Consider the following 25,164-nt stretch of genomic DNA (forward strand, 5'->3'; position numbering starts at 1 on the left):
AGTTAAAAGATTGTTTAACAAGTTTTGTTTTTAGCGTTTACTCCTTGCCCTGGATTTAATGCACACATGGAAAACTACAGTTTCTACTTCATCTGACCCTTTCATTCTAAAGCAGCAAACAGCCTGTTGGACCAACAAATGAATGAAATAAACCACCTACATTACCATGTGTGCTTTCGGTAACAGTGAATGAGAAACTGTGCTTCATCAGTGGAGCATCATTAGACCATAAAACAAAGCAAACAGCCGGGGAGGTGTTTCTAACTGCAGCTCAAATTGCTTGGAGGCATCCGGCTGCACACATCCTTCATGTGGTTATTGTTAACACGAGGCAAAGATGGGGTGAGTCAGCTGTGCAGAGAAAAAGAGCATTAATGCAAATGAACAACAGGGAGGAAATAAAATACACCACGTTAAGGATGTTTGCTTATTATGAGGTCCCTAAATCCAGATTCAGTCATGGATATGGAGAGAGAAATTCCAGAAAGCAAAACCTATTTCCTGTTTTATGGTTTGGAGGCGGGGTTTCAGTGAAATCAGGAACCCATATGAGATCGTCAGTGGGACCCCGAACCGCAGTTTGGGCACCGAAGGTGATGACAGACAGCTGGGAGGCACAGATGTGCTTGTTGTTTTTGCACAACGTCGCTGGATGAAGTCGGCGAGACGCGCGTTGCCCTGAGCTCTCTCTGGTAGGTAGACTTCTGGATTTTCACTCAAACACCGTACAGACACGTGTTTCAGTCACTGCTGCTGTATTTTTCACTTATAGTAATATTCTAGATTGCTGTTTTTTGTTTCAGCACGGTTATAAAATAATGTGACACCGGCGATGCGATGAAAATTATCATGATTTATATTGTTGTCATTGTTTGATGCATTATGAAGTATTAGTTTAGCTACAGTTGGGGCTGCCGGTTGGTTGTTTAGGACACACAACACATGGGCGCAAATTTCCTGAGTCCTCGGTTCGATTCCCGGTGTTGGACCGAAAGTGATCAGTTCTTAAAACTGTATTTTCCTGTTTCTATAGCTGTTCATGAGGTGCAGATACGCCTAGATGTGTGTCTGCAGTTGTGGCAAAAATATGACTTTGTGAAACGTTCAAAAATGAATGTTTGCTGTTTATACAGTCAAGAGTCATGATTCAAGAGTTTTCAATTTGGTCATACAGTTTGTGCAGCGAAATGCAAAGTGTCTGTTCTCAAAGCTGTGCAATAACAATGAGACATTATAAAAGGACAAAACTTTAAGAAACAATAGAAAATCAGCACAAAAAAGTCGCACTGTTATAAATGAGGAGGTAGAGATCTTAAACCAAAATGCAATTTACATTATGCAAGTGTGCAATTGTGTGTGTGTTATTTTCATATGATGTAGCGTAATCAGATATGACATTTAGGATGATTATAAGCAAAACTGTCATAGTATTTCTGATGTTTAGGCTATATGAGCTTGATGTATACATTATCCTTGTTTAAACTGTAGTTAACATGATTTAAGGATGGAGTTGATGTATAAAATTTTAATGAAATATATCTTTTGCAAATTTCATATGAGCTATAACCTTTAAAAATATAAAATTATGTCATTTTATTGCATCAAAAACAATTAGTCAGTTTGAAAACTGCACTGCATGAGCTGAATTGCTCATTTCAATTGGTTACAACAACTGGATCAGTCAAAAACTGAGACACAGAGCAGGTAAAATAATGCAAATGCTTCTGTAGATGGCAGGGAATTTTAGGCAGACAATAATGCTTTTGATACAACACTGGTTCCAGACATTTGCTGCATATCATTCACCTCCTTGTTCCCACATTTCCTGTCTGTCTCCACTGTCTCTATGAAATGAAGTCATTAAAATGCCTCTTTAGAAACATCTGACACCTGACATTTTTTCTAAACATTCCAGTGGTTGGCGGATATTAGTTTATATACAGTATAAACTAATATATAGTTTAACAGTTAACCACAATTACTTTGAGGTTTTGGCCTGAGAAAAATAACTTTTCAAAACAACACTATCAGGTTTGGGTTTGTGGTGTCAAAACCTTTCATTATTTTCATGCATTTTAAAAATGAAATAAATGAAGAAAATGGAAGGAAAATAAAATTTTTGAATTCAGCAGTTTTATGTAAAATGTTTCAGAGTAAAACTAGAGTGAGCACACCCCTGCACAATACCACTTAAATGTCACACAATTTAAAAATGAATAATTTCTCAATAGTTCCTCTATTTCTTAAGTTGAAAAGTAGAGTATTTGCTCTTGTGAACGTCAATAACAAATGCTTTAGAAAGACCATCCTGAAAATACAGGCTCTACTGTGAGCATTTATTGCAACGGAAGATAGACAAAAGTTAGAAAATCTGTGCATATTCACGCAAAACTGAGTACAGCTGTTATTTTCGGTTGGCCTAGCAGCACTAGCATGGTTGTAAAGTTGTCTCTGAACATCAAAACTTACTCAGTTTTGTATGTTTGTCTTCATATTTGCATCATGACTCCACATGGAAAAGAATCCCCGGACAAAGGGAAAAATATGATTGTGAGACTTCACAAAGATGGAAAAAGAACTGCTTCACTTTTGGCACAAGAGCTATTAGTGGAAATCAGTGTGACAATTTGGACAGTGAGAAGGACTTTGCATGACATCAAACTGTAAAGACGGCATCCAAGAAAGATTAAACTTTGCTAAAATGCATGAAAATAAGCCTGATGAACACTGGGAGCACATTCTTTGACAAGTCATGGCTCTGCAGGACGACTACAGTGAACCGTGGAGGTGGGAGTGGGATGGTATGAGCTGGCATGAGTGTAAAGGGTGTTGGGGTGGGGATCATATTTATAGATGGCACCATGAAACCCTGTCCATACCAAAAATACTGACTGACCAGATGACTCCCAGTCTTCAGAAGAGGAATATTCCAGTTTAACAATGAAATCACAGTTTCTGAGGAAATAAAAAGTGAACTATATAAGTGGGTCTGACTTGACTTCCATAAAACACCTTTGAGGTGAGGGAAAGGTAGAGTAACGTCTGTACGCCTTCAGCAAAGAACTGCTGGAAAAATAGTTCCTCAGGAATGGTATTGGGCAACAATGGTGTATGCAATGCAAAAGAAGATTGAGTATGACGTTAAAAATAAAAGAGGGCGCATGAAGATTAGGATCTGAAAGGTGTGCTGACTTGTTCCATTGATTATAGAAGTAATGTAATTACTGTAAGATGAGGCAGTTTTGAAATATTTGGCATTTAAGTGATGTTACACAGGGGCTGTTCTCATGCCTGTTAGCTGTGTGGGTGTTTATGAGGTCCACCTACACAATCGAATGTTATCCAGTACAAAATTCCATTGATAGTACTCAACTTATAAAATATGACCTATTGTTAGAGATAAAAGTTACCAAGAGGAGATAGTTCATTAATTCAGCAGGCTCCCACATTAAAAGAATGGCGCACCGGTGAGAATAAACCAGTGATATTAGTGCATTTTACTCGTAACATTTATATTTTTCTACAAATGATGGATGCAGTCCCTCCTTAGTGATATTTCTACTTTTACTGAGCATGAAAATGCATTTGTGATGCTTCTAGTTTTGTGTTTTGTTGTCAGAAAGCTGCCGGCCTATGTTTTCTGGTGGGTGCATAACATTTCCTTGCCATATTTGTAGAAAAACATTTTCCAGACATTTCTATGTGGCATTTACAAGCCATATATTAACTTTTTAAAATGGTTTATATCCCACTATACAGTTGCAGACGTTAATGAACACTTACATCACCTAAAGTTTAGTTTTTTGCAAAGCATTTATTAAAGGATTTTAATGAGTCGAATTAACATCTTTGACTCATGATATTGCAATCTGAATAATATGATTTACAAGATTTATTGCACAGCTTCTATTTTTAGATTTTACAAACAGGTGTGAACAATAATGCTTCTGTTTCACACCTTGGTTTTGAATTAAAGGAAAATCTGGAGTTGCATCATTTTAGTGTCACCAGCACATTGAGCTCTCACATCCAGGTGAAGTTTATACTCTGATATCGCTAAAAGGTCAAAAGAGTCGGTCCCAATACACCTAATTACACATGCTAAGCCACTTTATGAAGTCACACTGGCTCAGACTGCTGCGTTTCATGTTGGTTGATACATTTCCTATGTTGCAATGGCAAACAACAAGCGGTGACAACGTAACCTTGAGGCTCGAATGTTGTAGTAAAACTTGTTTTACTGTCTAGGAAGCAGTTTACTGGAAATGCTGCAATGTAACCACTAAATTTGTCACTTTCCTGTGCTGAATCTTCACAAATTTCTTCAGCGTTCCACAGTGCAGCGTGATGGGACAACGTGAGTGAGAGATCGGTTCGGTTGGTGTTCATGGAGTGGAGTCCAGCTGTGTTCTGCCTGATCGGGGCTGGACTTTTCCTGGGTAACGTTCAGAATCCTCTTGGTTTTAACGTTCCACAGCAGATGTGATGATGATGTGCTGATATTTGTGCTACTAGTGGTCAGCAGATGCAAACTATAACTGGAGGAGGATAATGATTCGTTGTGCAGATTAGATGAGGTCACCAAGCAGGAAAAACTTGTCATCTTATAGCAGCTTTCAGCTCCCTCTTCTATCGACTGTACAATACCTGCCCTGCACCCTGTGACAGAAATAACCAATTCAGTGGCTTCTGACAATATACTGATGCCCTTTAGTTCAGCATTAAACTCCAAAAATTCATTGAAAGGTTTCAGACATGATTAAGACATTGTAATATAAAACATTCCAAAACAATAGAATGGTTAGTTCATATTGAAGTTTCTTTTGTTCTTTAAAAAAGTCAGTAATAAAAGCAACACTAGTGGTTGCAGCACCTTGTCCCATTTGTGCAGTTTATGGACAGAGCATCTATATGCTTCCTGGTTAACATTATAACAAAATAAATGTCTTTTAAATAGTTTTTAACTGTATTTTTTTTTAAATTACAGTTGTTTTATAAAATGTCTCTTTTTTTGTTAAATTACTAAAACTATGCAGTGAAATCACAGAAATTTGCATTAATTTATACATTAACTGCAAAAAAGAAACCACACCAATACAGCACATATTATACAAAACTGTATTTTTACAATTTGATCTTTGTTCTTTTACCATATGTGATTGTAAAATTACACTATTTGACTGTAGTTAACGAAAAAAACCCAAATTTTGAAATTTTTTTCACAATTTTTTCATTTTGTTTTGTCACAGAATTCTACTGTCTCTACATACCATACCTTTTTTGGCACCCTTGCTGCAAGATTTTTGGTTTAACTCTTGAATTAGCACCTTGATATCTTTTTCTCTGATCACTAGCAACTTCACTTTAAAAATGCAAAGGTTACATTTCATGTAATAAAAGTGAGTCAGTTCAAAACAACTGTCTTGTACCATCTTGTCTGAGCTTCCGTTGAGGCTTCAAGGCAAAGAGCTGTTGTAGATATTTGACAAGATATGTCATATTCAATCAGATATAACCAATCTAAGGTCTATTTTAAGATGCAAGTGCTGGCATGCAGGAAAAAAATAGAAAAAAAATCCTTTTTCCTTTTCTACTAATCTGTCGCATTCTATTGTTTGCTGCCATTAATTGCATGATCTGTATGAATCTTGCGTGATGTTTTTCTGCTTTACCATTTGTGTATTTAAAAAAAATCTATTTAAAAATTGGATCCATGACTTTTTTCTTTAGCCTGGAGATTTAAAATAACAACACATTTTCAATTCCTTACTAAGGACTTGCAGCATCTGCTTCTCCATGCCATTAACTCCAGCTTCTCTCCACCTCCAGTCCTCCCTCCAGCTGTTTCCTCTACAACCTCCAGGCCTTTCCCTCGACCTCCAGGGCTGATCGGCTGTGAGTTCATGCATCGGGGTAACGTCACCTGTAGCTGGGAGCCGGGAGACTCCACCACGACCAGCTACACCCTGCAGGTTCAGAGGACGCCCAGGTGCAAGCAAACATTGATGTATTTTTTTTTTTAATTTTAATTCACACTTGAGCAATCCAGTAGTTCAACCAGTAGGACATTCAGAATATAACTGGAGATTAACAGATAGATGACAAATTAAAGGAAAAAACAATATTAAATTTTGTGTCATAGATTCTCTATAAACAATGCTTCACAAATTTATTAGACCACCTGTAATAAAAATGAGAAAACACAAATATTTTAGAAATCTGTCAGAAACTTGTTTCAAATTAAAAATTGTATTGTTATTCATATACAAACCGGAACAATTAAATAGTCCTAATTTGCCCACAACGTTTCCACAAGTGGAACCCCACACCATAATGGAATCTCCACCATGTTTCACTTTGGGTGCAATGCATCTAGCATCAAAAGGTTCCCAACTTTTCTGCATTGTGAGACTCAAAACTGAGCTAAAAGAAGCAGGAAAAATGGACTTTCCTTCATCAAGAGACCAGAAACACACTTCCAAGCAAATTATACATTTGCTGCATGACTTCTGGGTTTTTATTGATGTTTCGTTTAAAACTTCTGCCCACTTTCAAGCAAGTGACAGAAAAACAAGTTCAGTTATTGCAAGTTTAATCTGCGTTATCAGTCAGTTTTATTATCAGTTAGATATTCTTCAGAGAGATGATGACAAACAGGTTTAATTTAGCCTTTTTGATCACAGTAAAATTCAACTTGAAGAACAGTTTGAGGCCTTTCGTAGAGCTGAAAAGAATTTTCCACTGAGCGGCTGCTGAACAGGAAACGGGCTGATACCGTCTTAGATGAGGGCAGCGATGGCTGGCACTGTCGCCCCACAGTGAGAGGAGTTGTGCAGGATGGCTGTTCTGTGTGCAGTTTGCACCACGCCATGCTCCTGCAGGTGCGTTTGCAAGTTTGAGCTGGTATTATCATTTTTATTTTGTGTTTATCAGCTTTGAATCTTGCATTGCGCAATGCCTTGACAGTGATTTTGATGCAATTAGAAGGTGAGAGTCACGCTGTCAATTTTATAGACGATGCGGTGAGATCTTTCATTGCCCAACCCAAAATAAGTTACATCACAATGTTTTGAATGGAGGTAACAATTCTGATATTTCTGTATGCCGTGTGTGTGTGTGTGTGTGGTCTTGTGATGTGCGTGCAAGGATATGTGTGTGCCTGAAACATATGCATGACTGAACATGCATCTGTGAGGGTTGGTTGTTTTGTATTGGTTATTTTTTGCTCCCAGGGCAGGACTCTAATGAAGAGTGTTTCTGTGTTTGTGTAGAAACGGCTCTCCGAAGACGTTCACCTGCACCACGCCTGACACCAACTGCACCGTAGGACTCGGTCGCTCAACTGTGACAATTATCTTCTGCATCACCATCACAGCACACAGTGGAAGTCGAAACATTTCATCGCTTCCTCGATGTCAGCCCGGCAGGACAGAAGGTGAGGCTGTCGTGCTTCCTCTGCCCATGCCATCATTGTCCATCTTACTCTTCTTCCTCATTTCTCTGCCCCTTGTCTTCTTCAGTGATTTTGCCTCCAGCGATTTTGAACAGCGTAAAAGCTGTCCATGGCTCCTCTCAGTGTCTGAATGTAATCTGGAGTCGCATCTTGTCCGTCTTTCCCGTGGCTGACTCCGAAATCGAAGACGGAAAGCTGAATTCTCAAATCGAGTTTACTGTTCAGGGGCAGGTGAGTCACTTCCGCAATATCCACACATACAAAATCGCACACATGGGTACCATTTCTCAAAGTTAATCAAAAATTTCCAGTATTTAAACCCCATGACATAATTTTTCTCCTTCTTCTGGCTGTGTAATACGTCACTTTTCTTGATATTATAATATTCCATGGATATTAAAATGTTCCTCAGCATTTTCAACAGACAGAACAAGTTAATCCTCACTGTACTTTATCTTCTCTTTTTTGTACAGCTCGACGTTCAGGTCAGAAATGTGACAGTGAAGGGTTACAGGGTCCTGGTTTGTCTCTTCAGACCCGACACCTCATACATCGTCCGGCTTCGCCACCGCTACCAGGGCCCTGCCAGCCCATGGAGCCCATGGAGCAACGCACTTCAGGGAAGGACAGGAGAGGACGGTGAGCTGAGATGACAGTTAATACAGTCCTACATAATAATGAGTCATAGCAACATAATAAAACAGAGAACAAAAGGTGTGTACATGTGATACCCATAATTTCTACAAGTTAAAAATAACACCCACATAAACAACTCATGCTTATGTGCAGTTAAGAAAAACATATTTCACCCTTAAGAGACCAGCTTCTTTAAGAAATACAATTGAAGCTGTCAATGTGTAAGAAAGATGGCAGAAAAGCAGCAGAAAACAAATAAGTCTACATCTTTTTCATCCAGGTTTGCTGTTTTGCTGCTGTGTAACTGTTTTGCCGATGACATCCCACTCTATATCTAAAACAATCACCACTGTCACCAACTGCATCACAGAAATAAAGTTGTGGCTCCAAGAAACTTCCTCAAGCTAAACTTTGACAAGTCTGAAATCATCATAATAAGTCCAAAATCACCAAATCCATCCACAATATCTCCCTCAACATCGACGATTCCACTCACAACTCTACTCACTTCCCCTCACATCAGAAATCTCAGTATCATCTTTGACCAAACCTTCTCCTTTGACCAACATATTTAGCAAATCACTGAAACAACCTTCTTCCACTTTAAAAACATTTCCTGCCTCCATCCATCCTTGTCTTTTTCAGCTGCAGAAATCCATACATTCTTCACATTCGACTACTGCAACAGTCTTCTCTATGTCACGTCTTCCACAGTGCTCAAGAAACGTCAGTACATTCAGAATTCTGCTGCTCACCCACTCCCACACCCATGACTACATTACCCCCATCCTTCAGAGGATTTGAGTGTCTTGAAAAGTGTTACATAAGTATTATGCATCATTATTATTATCCATCTATTTTTTTGGTAATAGTAGGCTAGGGTCTGTCGATGGTTTAATCCCAGTTGGACATATTCAGAATATGTCTTGATTCAATGTCCAAACCACCTCAGCTCTCTCTTTTTGATGGAAAAAAACAAACAAAAACGAGGCACAACTATGACACCGAGATCAGAGATTTCCTGCTGAGAATAAGAAAACAATAAGTTCAAAAACTGTGCCTGATTTAGATATGATCACCTTCCTCGCTGGAGTAGTTTCCTTGTGTGGCTTGTATCATTTCTTGGAAGTCCTGCTGCCAAGCTCCATTTGCAATCTCATAAACTGTGTCAAAAGGACAATCCCTTAACATGAATTTCTTTTTGAGAAAGACGAGGAAGTCACAGGGAGTCAAATTTAGCAAGTAGGATGAGTGGAGAGAGACAGCTGTACTATTGTAGCCACAAAAACCATGCTGTCGCTGGTTGCACAGCGCTTGGGAGCAACCACGTGTAATCTCAGGACCGCAGTTCAGGTCATTTGCACTGAATGTTTCCCTTCACATACCTCAGGATGTTACTATAGAACTCTGCCTTGACAGTCTAACCCTGTGGGGATGAACTCTCGATGTACAATGTTGAGGAAAACAAGAAGCAACTTGTCCAGTTTTAGAAACTTTAGTTTTCATTACTGTTTCTTCTTCTTCTTCCACGTCTTATCACCAGTGATGATCCTCAACATGAAGTTAGGATGATCCCGGCTGCTGAATGACACAGAATGTGATGTTTGCTCCTTGATCCAGTTTGTGGTCCATGAAGAAATCACAAATAGTCCCCAAAAACATGTGAGATAGCACAAAATCACACTGTCCCCAGATTTATGAGAGTTAATACTTGCATATTTTGCATGCATGTGACCGTGATGCGCTCCATGCAGACAGTATCCAAAGTTTTTGATCATTGCTCAAATAAACCATGGATGGCTAATAGTAGCATCCCATATTACTACAGTATATACCGGGAGATAGGTGGCTTTACCAGCCACATGTAGACGAGATGGACAAGCTCCAATGATACATCCAGAATCTTTGAATTAAGATAAGATAAGATAAACTTATCCAAGTAGGGAATATCTATGGATAATGTACCCACAATTCTACTCTTCCAGGTAAAAAACATCATTGGTGGAAAAGACCAGAGGTTAACGTGATATTATTACACATGAAGAGCTGAAAGAGAACATTGTTATAGCTTAAAGAAAGACCTGATCTATGGCGTAACGGATGTAATCTTTGCTGCTCCATCCGAGTCTTTTATTTTTCGTGCCCAGACCTGCTTTGTTATGGTGTTAGTAGCCAATAGAGACATGACAGGAAACAAGAAGGGAAAGAGTGAGCGTGGCCTGACAAATAACAAAAACACTTAGTATTACGAGTATTTGTCCCCAGACCAAGAACATCTGTGCCAGAGTCTTTTAGGAATCATACATCGTCTATAAATAAACTGCAGCTTTTATGACAATCATTATGAAATGCTGTCATGTTTCCCTCTGGTGTTGTCACATCAGCGGCAAGAAACGCAAAGGAGAAAGAGATGCTTTAAGGGTAAAAACCACTGCAGTAGAAGGCAAATGTGAATTATTTTCTGCTTTTCACAGCTGAAAGAAAGTGTCCCTGTATTCCTTCCATGTCCTGGTGTGTCTCCTTTTATTTATTCTAATCATATTTTAATATGTTTCCACCTACCAGCTCCCTCTGCAGCACCAGTATTCTGGAGACAAGTGAAACACACTAACAGAGATGGATGCAGACTCATCACTTTGCTTTGGAAGGTGCGTGTTTGTGTGTTGAATCGTACAAGTCGTGAGTGCCGATGTAATATTTTCTGACTATCGCTTTGAGCTTTAGAGTTTACAGTTTAATAATCTTTGGGATTTGATTAGTTCTTAATCATTGTCTCCCCAAATGCTGTCCCCTAATTTGTTTATGTGTCTCTCTTGAAATTACGCATTTGTTGCATTGCTGTTTGATTCAGGTTGAGTCTCTGTTTATATGCAAGATTTTCTGATTAAAACCTCCATCATATCACAGCACACTTACTTTTACTCTGTTTTTCTTTTCTCTTTGTGTTTTCACCATTCAGCCCTTGTCTCACTTTCTGGCCAATGGCAGAGTTCTCTTCTACAATGTGACTTGTTGGACAGAAAATGCTCAGGTTTTGAGCGATCACGGGAGTTGCAGAGATTTGCAGAGTTCAAGTACTTCCTGTAGCTTGTTTCTGCCTGCTGAACGTTGCTCCTGTGCTCTGACGGCCTCCACCTCTGCAGGAACCTCACCACCAGCCCGAATGTTGCTCCCTGGGGCTTCTGAGATAGGTAGGCCGGCAGATGAACATTTGAGTTCAGCCATGGAGGTCATCCCACCTCAATTCACCAAATGCATGACCATCTTCAATTTGACTTTTTAAAGTAGCGAATATTGTTTGAGTTGACCATATATGGTCAAAGGTAACCTTAGTTTTTGAGCTAAAAATTCTTAAAGAGAGGTGGAATCATGTTGATTTTTGTTTCATTTTTTTCACATCCATCTGTGGAGCAAAGTTTGAAGTGCCACAATTTGAGAAATAGCGTAGCTACAGCCCTGAAAATGTTCAGGCTCATTGATATGTACATGTGCTCCTTAATGGTACAACTCTGCTTTGATAGAATAATACAAACCAATAATCTGATGTTGCAAATTTGTTCAAAAAATATCAATGTTTCCTTCAACTCTGATATTCCACCAACCACAAAACCTTTATTTTTCATCCTAAGAGGCAGATGTATTTTTTCCCTGTGATTGGCATCAATAGGAGCTTTAAAATGTAGAATATGATGCCAGTCAGAGGCATGCTTTTTGAGAAAAAAGTATAAAAATTATGTTTGTTGCACTTATGGCCATTATCTAAACATGCATTGAGCAGGTATGATGGAGGAAACCACTCCAGTAGTGTCCCAACTGGAAGAGTTATATTGTTCACTGGACTAATAGAAATGGTTCCACCATTAAAGCCCATATGTGTATATCAATGGGCCTGAAAAATTTCAGGACTTTAGCTACATTATTTCTCAAGTTATGACACTTTGAACATTGCTCCACAGATTGGCTTGAATAAAACAATGCAAAAGTCAGCATGACCCCATCTTTAGGAATTTTTAAGTCAAAAACTGATGTTACCTGTGACTCCAGAATAACAGTATATGAGAAACAAATATCAGATGGTCAGAAATGAACTTTTTTTTTTTTTTTTTTTTTTTTTTAAATTTGAGGTGGAATAACCTATGGATGTTTAGCTGCATCATGGGCTAAGACAGATTGTGAAGTTACTAAACTGATCAGTCAAAATATTAAAAATCATTGACAGTTAAAGTGAATATCTTTGATTATATCGTTACAGTGACACCTGTAGAGGGCGAGGATATAGTGAGGAACAAGTGTACAGTCAGACTGGGTCAAAACATTGCAATCTTATGGGGTATTTCTGACATGCAATAGATAGTGCCAACCAAAAGTGATCCAAGGAAGGACAACTGGCGAACCAGCGAAGGGTAATCTGTGGGGTCCACTTCCTGTCCTGTCCTGTAGATGAACCAGTGCGTCATTGCTGACCCTCACAGAAAAATGGACACATGAGCATCAGAACTGGACAACTGGGCAATGGAAGAAGATGGCCTAGTCTAATGAACCATCTGGATGATGGCAGTTTGACAGTGTGATTGTGTTTGTAATGTTCTGAGTCGAGAGTTCATGGTAACAGTATTCCCTGCTGGCAGTTGCCATTTTTAGCAGGGTGATGCCCTCGGCCACACTACAAAAATAGACCAGGAATGATTTTGACGAGCGTTACAAAGAGTCCAAAGTGTTGACTTGGCTTTCTGATTCCCCACATCTCAATAAAATCAAGCATCTGTGAGATGAAAGCCAACATTACCAAGCTGCTGCAACACAATGGGGAAGTATGAAATATCAAGCAGGTGGTTTTAATGCTGTGGCTGACTGGTGTAAACACACATCCACACCTTGTGCTTTGTGCCGTGATAAAAAGCTTTAAACTGTAATTTGACCACAGGTATTGCAAAGATGTGTTGGTGCAGTAACAAATAAAGTTAATTCATGAAAGTCTGCTTTACATACCTGCAGACACAAAAGTAAAATACACAACAATCACTTGGAACATTATATTAGCAACATTTTAGCTTAAGATTGGTCCTTTGTTAGCAAAAAGGTAATCATAGAAAAGCAAAATGGTTCATCATAATTCATTAAATCACACCTGAGCAGTTACAGTAACAACTTTAATTAAAAAGTACTGACAGGTTACACCCCAGGGAGCAGCTGACAAATGTTTATTACACATCTGACAGAGAGGTTGATTTAATTATGTTTAAGCAAACAATAACTGCTGCAAAACTTCTTAAACATATTTCCTCATTTGATGTGAAGCCGATTAAAACAGTGAGCGTCCTTTATGATTAACAATATAGCAGTTGTCAGAATGTCACTTCTGAATTGTTACCTCCACCACTTTGTGCTGTTGGAACAAAAACTAGTTGCCTCTTAGACAAACTAGTGCTCAACTTTTTTGTGTCTGACAACGCGCCAGTGAGGCCAGCGTTATGCAGCGATCATCCAGGTGTGTGAGGCTCCTTCAAGGTCTCTGTCATTATTTTTCTGTTTTGTCCAACAGTATGAATGGCTTCAAACAGAGACTGTCTGAAACTGTGTGTTATGATCCCTGTTTGAAAGACAAGACAAAACAATACAGAAGAAAAGTGTGATGTAGCACAAACAATGGAATGAAGAAACTTTTCTGTAAAACACATTTAGCAAACAAGTGCTGTATAATAAAAAAAAAACAGCAAACCATAAAACACAATGATGACAAGACAAATCTGAATTAAAAAAGACAATATAATCGTGAAGAATGAAAGACTTGGCACAATAAACCACAAAATGCCAAGCTCCAAAGAGAAGAGTCTTTAGCTGCAACTTAAAAGTTTTTCAAGTTTGAGCAGTTTCTTACATGGAAATACAAACTGTTCCAGACATCTCCGAACATCTGAGAGTTTCTGGTTGCTCCACCTCACTGCTCCAACTTCAGTGTGATAATGTAAGAGTTCTTCTAATTGTAATGGTGCCAACTCACTTAAAAACAAAAAATAAAATCAGAAAATCAATCCTGAAATGGACAGGAGGCCAGTACTGGAGTTACATGAGATGACTGTTCTACATTCACATACAAAACAATGAAATAGTCTAACTGAGTGGTAGTAAAGGCAACCTTTCCAAAATCTTAGGGATGGACACTAGGTTTCACCTTGGTTTAAATTTCAAGGAATTATCAAAAGTAACAGTGCCTTCGGGGTCTTTCAAAAGGTCCAACTGACCAAAATCAAAGGTATCAATAGGATTTTCCTTAATATTGAGAAAGTTTAAATCCATCTAGGCTTGAATATCTTTTAGGCAGCCCAGCAAAGAGCTCTAGTGAGTCTTTGTATGCCATCTGCAAAATAATTAACAAGTAGTATGAAGACTCTGTTCCCTGCCATTTTATTAGCAGATAACAAAAAGAAGGTCCCATTATTGTAAGCACTGTTCAAAATATTCTCCCACTCAGATTAAATTTCATCCCAAAAAAACAAACAAAAAAAAACACTAACAATGCTACAGACCAACCAGGATACTTGAAAGTCTTATACAAAATGTTTGTGGTGCAAACTTTATTTATGTAATTAGTTATTTTCTCTGTATTTAGTTTGATTGATAGTAGGAATAATCATCTATTTGTTGCAACATCTTTCTCTTCGCCATCTCTTCAGAGCCTCCATCTCCGGGCCAAATCGCTGCAAGGCCTTTGGATGACAGCCGCATAGAAGTTAGTTGGACGGCTCCGGTTAAGCAGCCAGTGAGCGGCTTTGTGGTGGAGTGGTTCGCTGTCAGAGAGGAAAACAGCAGCATCCTGTGCTGGGAGAAGCTCAACACTTCCTGCACAACGCTGGTCATCACAGGTAATCAGGCAACAGCTACAGCTAGTGTTGTAATAGATGTTAGTTTTGTTTATTTAGAACTGAAATTGTGAAGCACTTACCTCAGAACATCATCATACTCAATCAACAAGTTGCCAACTAATGTGCTGATCCCTTACAAGTGCTTTTCTTCTTGCTTCAGAGGGACTGAAGCCGATGGAACGGTACGCTGTTTCTGTCAAAGTGCTGTACGGTGAACAAGATGTTGGGAAAAACAGGACGCTCCAGATTTACACAAGACAAGGAAGTGCGTTGCCTTATGTCTCATGCCGAGCTTTTTGGTTTTTATTGGCCTTCACTAGGATATTACTGAATTACTGTGTAAAAAGATCCCATGAAAACACCAAAGAATCCATCCATCCATTCATTATCTATACAATGCATAATCCTCACTAGGGTCACAGGGGTGCTGGAGTCTATCCCAACTTACTTGTTTTTGGACTGTGGGAGAAAAACCACACATGCTTAAGGAAAACATGCAAACTCCACGCAGAAAGATCCCAGGCCCAGAATGCGAACCAGGGATCTTCTAGCTGCGAGGCAATGATGCTAACCACCAAGCATCCCAAAAAATGAATAGGTTAATTTGTCGAAAATGAAAGCTGACATAAATAGAACAAAAGCAGGTCACAGATGTGTCATATATTTTCATTTTTCCCAAAAAGGTCTATAATTCCCAAAAACATCTACAGCACTGTTTTTATTTTAGCAAACGTTACCCAAATGGTGCATTTATCAGGGATTGTTTTCAGGTTTTTGTACTCTAGTCAGGATTTACAGCAGCAGGATGATGTGTATGGGTTTCAAAATAAACTGCAGAACAGTACTCGTGTTTATCATAATGAGCAAAAATGTCTCTCGGTGGAATTAATATTCATTGGACAACAGCGGACATCTAAAAAGAAATATGGTTTTAGCTCTACAGGCAATAAAATACCAGTTTTATGTTGATTTTATTCTCTTTTTTGCAATACTTCAGAGTAAGAAAGATAGAAGAAAGTATTACAAAACTCTGCTGAAGCTAAACATCATGGTGGCGTAATTTCAGCTGAAAATAGAAAGTATATGATGAAAATGTGACTTTAAAAAGGCGAAAGAGCAAAGATGCATTATGGATTACACATTTTAAGATACTATTATTTGTTTCTTCTTACTGGGATACATTCCTTCTGGATACACAAGAGTAGGAAAACCTTCTCCTCCGTCCAGCAACAGCTTTCATAAAGTGCACCGTTTGAAAGGTTCTTGTTAAGTGCTTGATAAATGGAATTTGATTCTCAACGGACCGAGATCGATTAAAGCTTGTTAGGCTGATATAAAAGCTGATGACGTCATGCACACTTGAGTGATCATCTCATCACTGGTGAGCATGATGAGTCCAAAGGCCAAAAATCTGGCCAGAAAAGTAAGAATTTAAAGGTTTAGAATTGATTCCAGATGTTGCTTTCGCTGTATTTTTCCGTTGACTCTGTTAAGGCGATAAAGTCGTGACAATAATCCAACCACCAAGCATCCCAAAAAATGAATAGGTTAATTTGTCGAAAATGAAAGCTGACATAAATAGAACAAAAGCAGGTCACAGATGTGTCATATATTTTCATTTTTCCCAAAAAGGTCTATAATTCCCAAAAACATCTACAGCACTGTTTTTATTTTAGCAAACGTTACCCAAATGGTGCATTTATCAGGGATTATTTTCAGGCTTTTGGACTCTAGTCAGGATTTACAGCAGCAGGATGATGTGTATGGGTTTCAAAATAAACTGCAGAACAGTACTCGTGTTTATCATAATGAACAAAAATGTCTCTCAGTGGAATTAATATTCATTGGACAACAGCGGACATCTAAAAAGAAATATGGTTTTAGCTCTATAGGCAATAAAATACCAATTTTATGTTGATTTTATTCTCTTTTTTGCAATACTTCAGAGTAAGAAAGATAGAAGAAAGTATTGCAAAACTCTGCTGAAGCTAAACATCATGGTGGCGTAATTTCAGCTGAAAATAGAAAGTATATGATGAAAATGTGACTTTAAAAAGGCGAAAGAGCAAAGATGCATTACGGATTACACATTTTAAGATACTATTATTTGTTTCTTCTTACTGGGATACATTCCTTCTGGATACACAAGAGTAGGAAAACCTTCTCCTCCGTCCAGCAACAGCTTTCATAAAGTGCACCGTTTGAAAGGTTCTTGTTAAGTGCTTGATAAATGGAATTTGATTCTCAACGGACCGAGATCGATTAAAGCTTGTTAGGCTGATATAAAAGCTGATGACGTCATGCACACTTGAGTGATCATCTCATCACTGGTGAGCATGATGAGTCCAAAGGCCAAAAATCTGGCCAGAAAAGTAAGAATTTAAAGGTTTAGAATTGATTCCAGATGTTGCTTTCGCTGTATTTTTCCGTTGACTCTGTTAAGGCGATAAAGTCGTGACAATAATCCAGACCACAGGGAGGTGACAAAAAACAAACCACAAACCAAAACTATCTTCCTCTTCCCTTGCAAACAAGACAAACACAGCTTAGTCAGATCTTACATTGCTTGTAAGATTCTGCCTTTTAATGTGGGCCATTGCTTCTTTTGCTCAGATTACTTAATTATGCTGCAGGTCCTGGCTGTCTGCTATCACTGTGCACCTGCAACCTGGAAAAACATGCAGATCAATCTAATACTTGACTAATTTTCATCCTTTAGGCCAATTTAGGTATATAAGGTTGTCTTATTTTGCCTCCTCGGCTTGTTTTAGTTTGTTCATTTGTTAAAAATGTATATACTCTGATTACTTTGTTATTGCTATTTTTACTAATTTTATTGCCTTATTTGTGTGCCTATGTCTTTTATTCTCTTGCTTGCTGGTATCATAAAGAAAGCTGAACTCCCCATCTCACTAAATGCTCTCATGTCTGTATCCACACAGCGCCATCAGCTGGTCCTGATGTGAAAGTGCTGCGGATCTCCGGCAGCTCGGTGGAGCTCAGCTGGAGTGCTGTACCTGTGGAGCTGCTTCGTGGTTTCCTGCGCAACTACAGTCTGTACTACACAACCAGAAACCAACCGGCAAGGAGTGAGTGATACCAAACACTGAGGCACAGCAGGCCTGCACACAAATTCATTAAAAAGCCTGGTGGAAAGTGTCTTTGTTAGGATATTTTGGTCTAGTCTCAACATGGAACTGACATATTTGGTTTATAGTGACGTTTCTCAACTACAATCAGATGGATTTCTGTAAATTGTGGAAGAGACGTCTGTGTTGCACATGATGCTGAGCATGAATCCTAAGGGTGGAAGAAGATTTAGATGAGGGGTGTCAAACTCAGTTTAGTTCAGGGGCTGCATACAGATCAGTTTGATCTTAAGGGGGCTGGACCAGTAAAATCAGAGCAGAATAACCAAGAAATAAGGACAACTCCAAATATTTTCCTTTGTTTTAGTGCAAAAAAAAGTACAAATACATTCTGAAAATGTTCACATTTAATGAATTATCTTTTTACCAAACATTATGAACAACAAAGTGCAATTTCAACAATATTATGCCTCAGTTTATCATTTACACTTATTACACAGATCATGTATTTACAAAGGTGCAAAACATTTAGTCACAGGTATCTGGAAGTGAACAATATAATTTCTTACTTTATGATCGAAACAACTTGTCAAGATCTAGAGATTATTTTAAATTTGCATTCATTTCCACAACTCTGAACTGACACACCAAACAAACTAGTTTTGAGGAAAAGGTTAAGTTATCCTCCTGCTTCGTAAACGTATCAAATTTATACATAAAAATTATACATAAAAGTTGTGGCAGTGCATGAACAATAAAGTTTCACCAAACCAAACTCTTTTGTACTGAAGCTACTGACTGAACTTATATTGCATAATGTCTTTCAGTATTTTCACAGTAAGTATTCATTTTCACCTCTGTAATTTTTACACTTTGCAAAGTCGTCCATTGGGCCGTATGCTTGACACCCCTTATTTAGATCCTTTACTAGCTAACTGACTTATAACACTACTTCACTTAATACCTACAACTGGCACCACTTTTTAAAAAATCTATGTTACTGTTTTACTGGTATGCACTAAAACACAAATTCTATGTATGTAAAAACCTACTTTGGCAATAAAACCTGATTCTGATTCTGATTCTGATTCTGAAAGTGAAAGTACCAGAATAGCATTGAAAAGTCCAGCTAAAATCAAAGTATTAGCAGCAAAATGTCTTCAAAGTCTTAAAGTAAAAATACTGCTTTGGTCCTTCTGAGCCTCTGGGATGAGAATTAAAACATCTATAAGAACTTAAAGAGAAGTTTAGTTGTTTTTTACTGAAGTCTGTAGAATAAAAATGATCTGGATGACTGAGAATCTGCATAGACACACTATATTTTCTCATTTTTGTGTCCTTTTAAGGATAGAATTGACACTTAGAGCAGGAACAACTTTAAAAATTTGTGAATATTTCTTGCATTGTTTAGTTTTTCTTCCTATTTGTTCCATCTTGATGACTCTCCTACCTCATCACGTTTTGTTAATTATGCCTGTCCTTGTTAATTCAGGCGTTTTTGTGCCTGGTCATGCTCACCGCTACACTCTGGAGAATCTGTCGCCTGGTAACTACGACATCTTCATGCGGGTCAACACTGACGCCGGCACCGGAGAAGCTGGGACTCAAGCTATTGTGCACATAAGTGAAGTCTGGGGCACACATTCGACAAACACTGTACCCTTAAATTTACAAAAAATACGTATATTGTTCTGTGTTTAACTCAACTTTGTATGTGTGAAGGCTCTGAAGAAATCTCGATTTTTATGTATGTTGTCCTGCCACTCATGCTGACTTCGCTGGCGCTGGTGCTGATGGCCTGTCTGGCACAGAGTAAGATGTAAGATTTCTATCTCTGTAGAACAAACATACACCAGAATGTACAACAAAAGTCCTGCTTTTATGCTTCAACCTATTTTGCACAAAACAACATGGCTGAAAACTTTAGTTTGGAATGAGTTTTCTATTTCTTTTTATGTTTTTTTTCTCTCTTTTTCTGTGATATTTAGAGTGAAACAGAAGCTGTGTCAAGACGTCCCAGATCCATCAAATAGCAGTTTGTCCCGCTGGAACCCTAAAACTAATTTAGAGGTAATTTAAATCTAGTTAATTAACACCTTCTCTGTCCCTGAAAACCAAACATTTACTTAAAGGTCAACTGTAGGGGATTTAGGAGGTTCTAATAGCAGAAATGGAAAATAGTATTCAATATTATGTTTTCTATAGTGTATAATGACCTTAGAATGAGACATTCAGCTCCTGTACCACTGTGTTTCTACAGTAGCCCAGAATGGACAAACAAAACATTGGTTCTAAGGAGGAACTTTTATGTTTTTGCATTTAAGCAGCATCTAAAAACTCTCTGCAAACTCTCCATAACATAGATGCCACTAAATCCCACACTAAATCCCACACGTTGGTCCTTTAAAGGGATCTGCTCTTGGGTTTTATTCATTTATTTACTTATTTATTTGAAGAAATCACAAGAAAACTGACAGTGAATTGATCCCACTCCCTTGTATTGTTTGTGTAGCTGAAGCCTGATATAAAATTGCCTATTCCTGTCTGTCCTAGACGTCCATGCTGTTCAAAAGAGCAAGCTATTTTAGGAAATTTGCTATCTGTTTGTTTTTTCTTTTTCTTTTTAGTAAAATTACCTATTTATAAGCTATTTTTAAAGATTCTGTCAGTACAAACTAGTGACTTGAGAAGTAAATTCTTGTGATTTGTCAGTAATAAGGAAATATAAGAAATGTGTCCATTAACTAGCACTTTAACGCTAATAATAGGGATATAAAAGCTGGTCTCTTTAATTAAAAAATGCAGACAAGCTACAAGGAAGAGTCTCACTCCAGCATAGAATACCCAAATTAACAGAAAATATTACCAAGCAGTGAGAAAACTAGTCTTTTACTGCTTTTATTCCTCTTGTTTATTGTGTCTTACAGTAAAAACATTTATTATCAACAGCATGAAGGATGGTTTGTACAGTTAAGTTCAATCTTAAATCTGCAGTGTGGAACTTTTATGTCCCTCTTCTGGCATTTAGAGTAATTACAACAACGGTACTAAAGCACAGTTACGCCTAAAGTGTTTTTCTTTGTTGTTGATTGCTTTTAGTTTTAGACACAATTAGTTCACCTGAATTTCTTTCTTTAGATTTTTTTTTTTTATCTTGAGCATCAGAAACTTTCTTCCTGAGTTTTTACACCATACTTCTTACGCCCCTCTTCGGCTGGAAAATCAACTACAGCTGATTGATGTGAAACACAACAATGCTGGTGCACCAATGTAGAAATGTTCCCGCAGACACTAGATTTAAAGCATTTTATTTCTCTTAAATACAGAGACGTTATCTGACACTGATGGACTTCATCAGCATTGACATAAATATAACAAATGTTCATTTATATGTAAAGGTTCTGTTCTCCACCTTTAGGTGTGATTGCACTCAAATCTTTAAATACTTGTGACTGTCATATTCTTAAAATGAAGAAATCAATAAAAATTCTCAGTTTAGGCAATTTCCTGTTTCACTCTAATGCGTGCCCGTTGTTTATAATTATTTATAGTCTTGCAGTCCCTCTTCATAGAGGATCCCTGGTTCACCCAGGCAGCGGTAATACAGCTAGGACTAGAACAGAGCATCTATTAGAGGTGATTTGCTGTCATAGTTCAGCTTTTGGTCAGTCTGCTTTCTTTGTTAAACAGTGAAAAAGTGCAATTCCATCCGCACAAACATCACAGATTCAGGAAGCTTTGCAATATATAAAACCAGCACAAGGTTTGGCTGAAGTCACCACCAGTGATTACCTTTTATTTATTATCTTCTTCTTATTATCTCACTAAAGCCTTTTAAGCTTTGCATTGTTTTATGAAGTGTAGTTATTGCTCTGTGGTTTCTCTTTCTCTGATGCATTTACTTTTAATCATGTGCTGTCCCTGCAGAAATGAATGAACAAACACATCAAACTCTTCAACTTTTACACAAAACATCAGCAAAACTGGGTCACTAGATGGCAGCAACGGCAGGACTTTTAGCCTGTGTGCTTCTACAGATTTAAAAACAGCTACATTTCATGACTGTTTTCTTTTATCCTCAGAGTATGAAGCATCCCGTGGTGCCAGAGAAGCCTGAAATCAAATACTCTGAGGTGATTTTTCTCGGTGAGCTGCAGAACTCTGACCCAGATCAGGACCCCAGTTACCAGAGGGTCCAAACGTACTCCTCCACTCTGAAATCTCCGCTTCCGGTTGGAATATCAGAGGAGATGCTCACCAAAAGCTCAACCAAAACCAAGACGACCTCCGTCAAAGATCTCTCCACCTGCCCCTCCATCTACTCCAGCATCCTCTTCCCTCAACATCCTCCTCCACCCTCCAATCGCAGTCAACCCACCGACTGGCAGCCAGGCTCCGTCAGCATTAGCAATGGAGTGACGGAGCCTCCCAGTTCACATTTAACTCCAGCAGATGAACAGAAATCTCTCAGTCTTTGTCCCAAACAACATCAAAGCCCTTTTTCCTTCTTAAACTTTGGCAGTGAGGTCGCTTCACCCAAACATCCTTTTACTCAAAGCAGCTTTATCTCGCCGCTTTCACTCCAACCCAACACCTTAACTCACCCCGATGACAGTTTTCCTGCGTCCTTTTCATCTTTTCTTCCTTCTGTTTTTGTGGATATCTCCTACTGCCCTGTGGAGTGTGGCCCTTACATCTCCTCTGATTAGATTTTTTTTGTTTTTAAGTTGTAAATATGCACAGTGGATGCTTATTCGGATACAGATTTAGTGTTTTAATTCTTCTTTTTGATGGCATCTTCAAATATAATCCGACTGTAATTGTGAGTTTCTAACTTGAGGGAGATTTTCCTTGAAGTTGATGTCTTACATCAGCCAAAGTGCACTTTTAATTGTTAAAAAAACACACACACACACAAATTGAACTGCTAATGTGCTATTATTAGTTCATGTTAACTGTTTTACTGTGAGTTGTGCAACAAATGCTTTCTATATTTGACACTGCAATCTTTCTACAAAGCTATAACAATGTGAACAGGCATCAGTAGGCATTTAAGTACTACTTAGATTTGTTTTTTTCTGAGAGTGATAATAGAAAATATGATGCACTTTCAAGCCTGTACAGAAATTTGACGAGATGAAATGTAAAATATATATTTTAGAGACACTGTTATTTGTGATTGATTGCTATATTTTTGAATGTGTTTGAGCCATTATAAAGTTTGGAAAATGTTATTTTTGACATTTTACAGACACAAATTTGATATATATATATGTACTGTATGTTTGAGCCAAACCTTAAATGGAATGTAAATAACACAATCTGCTGCTTGCATAATTATCTTTGAGAATGGCTGCTTTATTTTTCTGTTTTAAATGCACTGCCCTTTATGAATGTTGCTGTTATACATCTGAAACCAACTCAAGCTGCTACCAAAAGCTTTACTTTTGGGTTGTTGTTTGTGTGTGATTATTCACCAGGTAGAAAAATATATATATAAATGGAGAACTTTTGACGTAACCTGCAACCTGCCTGCATTTCTAAATCTTCCTGTATATTTCCAGTTATTTCCCTCCGCCAGCTGTTTCTGTTTGTTGCATGCGGCTGATTTGCACTTTTCTCCTTGATATATTGCACATTTTTACACCTTTGCAGTCACTCTCTGGCCTCTGCAGAGTTCTGCTTGTTGCCTCATCAAGATGTGAAAACTCACAGACCTCTGAATCAGACCACTTTTGTACAGATGGGTTTATTTATTCTCCATGTCTCTGGAACTTTATTGGAGGGATGAAACAACATTCTTCAAGAAGATATTTCCTCATTTGATGTTTTTATGATGGTGGTGGAGAGCACTGTCTGGCACGTTAATCCAGAATCTTTTATAGTTGCTCAGTTTGGTTGAGATCTGATGGCTGCAAAAGTAAGAATCAGATCATTTCCATACTTATTGAATAATTCAGTGACCCCTCATGCACTATGGATGGATCTTATCATTCTGTCAGATCAGCTTTGTATTGATTTGCAATGAGCCTTCCTTCTAAGTGGACTGATTTTTCTTTTAATTTGTCACCCACCTATAGTGAAAACGCTGCTCACTGCTGGACTGTACAACAGGCCATTTTAACAGCAGTGTTTTTAAATGTGATTACTTCAGAGCTGAAGTTGTGTTTGGTTTTACTCTTCATTATTCATCATTCTTTGGACATTTAGGCATTAAAATATAATGTATGAAACACCATTGTGACATGAAAACAGTGAATCTACTGTGTGATGATTTAGTGTTTGGACTTATTTCTTTGGTGTTTGAAGTTCCGTTTTCAGCCAGGCAGGTTATTTTTATTTTTCATAGACTGGATCATTTAATCAGTATGTGTGCAAAAGATATTTTAACTTAAGTTTTAACTCAAGCATCTCTGTGAGCTGGAAATATGAACCTCAACCAGTTTAATTTTATTATATGCACCAGTGCTGTTCTTCCTGTGACATGCCAAAAATATATCCACTGAAATGAGCCTGTAAATGTGGAAGCATATTTCTCCTAAGAAAAGAAAAAATAGATGAAATGTTATAAATTATAAAAACAATAGAATCCCTTAAAGGTTGAGTTTATTAAATACTGAGTAAAAGCGTTTGGAAAAGGCAAACTACAACAAAGTATAATTGAATTTGCATAGTTATTAATTCAGCATAAACAGACTAATATTTTAGAATAGGGGGCTGTCATTTCAGACAGAAATGATTCAAATAAAAATACCCAGTGCGTGTCAAAATTGTGACATATTAAATCAGATTCATGAGATGTTGCCTTTCTCATAATAAATCAAAATCTTCATTTAAAGCCTAATGTAACAGCATGAGTAGTTTCATTTTTTATCATTCAAACATCATCTAGTACCAGAATATATCATTTTATACTGTTTTATTGATGCCTTAACATGCAAGCAGCACTTCCATTGCCTATATTTCTGTATTTTACATTTGAGTTTTTAAAATAATTGACATCAGTTTGTAGAACTGTTTTCATTTTGACGTGAAAGAGTCTTTTGTTGTTGTAAAATCTTGTGAAATGCCCAATTGAAAAACAATGACTCAAGGTTGAAAAACAATAAAAAGGGGAAACCTA

The 25,164-nt window shown here is 37.8% G+C and overlaps 1 protein-coding gene across 1 annotated transcript; it reads left to right on the forward strand.

Moving 5' to 3' along the window:
- Positions 1-361: 361 nt before the first annotated feature.
- Positions 362-25,164, forward strand: LOC111573454 (interleukin-31 receptor subunit alpha). Its single transcript, XM_055005906.1, has 15 exons — positions 362-692; positions 4,329-4,439; positions 5,830-5,989; positions 7,272-7,435; positions 7,521-7,684; positions 7,927-8,092; positions 10,655-10,737; positions 11,049-11,280; positions 14,764-14,952; positions 15,113-15,217; positions 17,895-18,041; positions 19,534-19,665; positions 19,764-19,860; positions 20,030-20,111; positions 22,124-25,164. Exons 2-15 carry the CDS (start codon positions 4,388-4,390, stop codon positions 22,748-22,750), a joined length of 2,400 nt encoding a protein of 799 aa, XP_054861881.1. The 5' UTR covers positions 362-692; positions 4,329-4,387; the 3' UTR covers positions 22,751-25,164.

This window comes from Amphiprion ocellaris, chromosome 20, assembly GCF_022539595.1.
Source record: "Amphiprion ocellaris isolate individual 3 ecotype Okinawa chromosome 20, ASM2253959v1, whole genome shotgun sequence".
NCBI classification, from domain to species: domain Eukaryota; kingdom Metazoa; phylum Chordata; class Actinopteri; family Pomacentridae; genus Amphiprion; species Amphiprion ocellaris.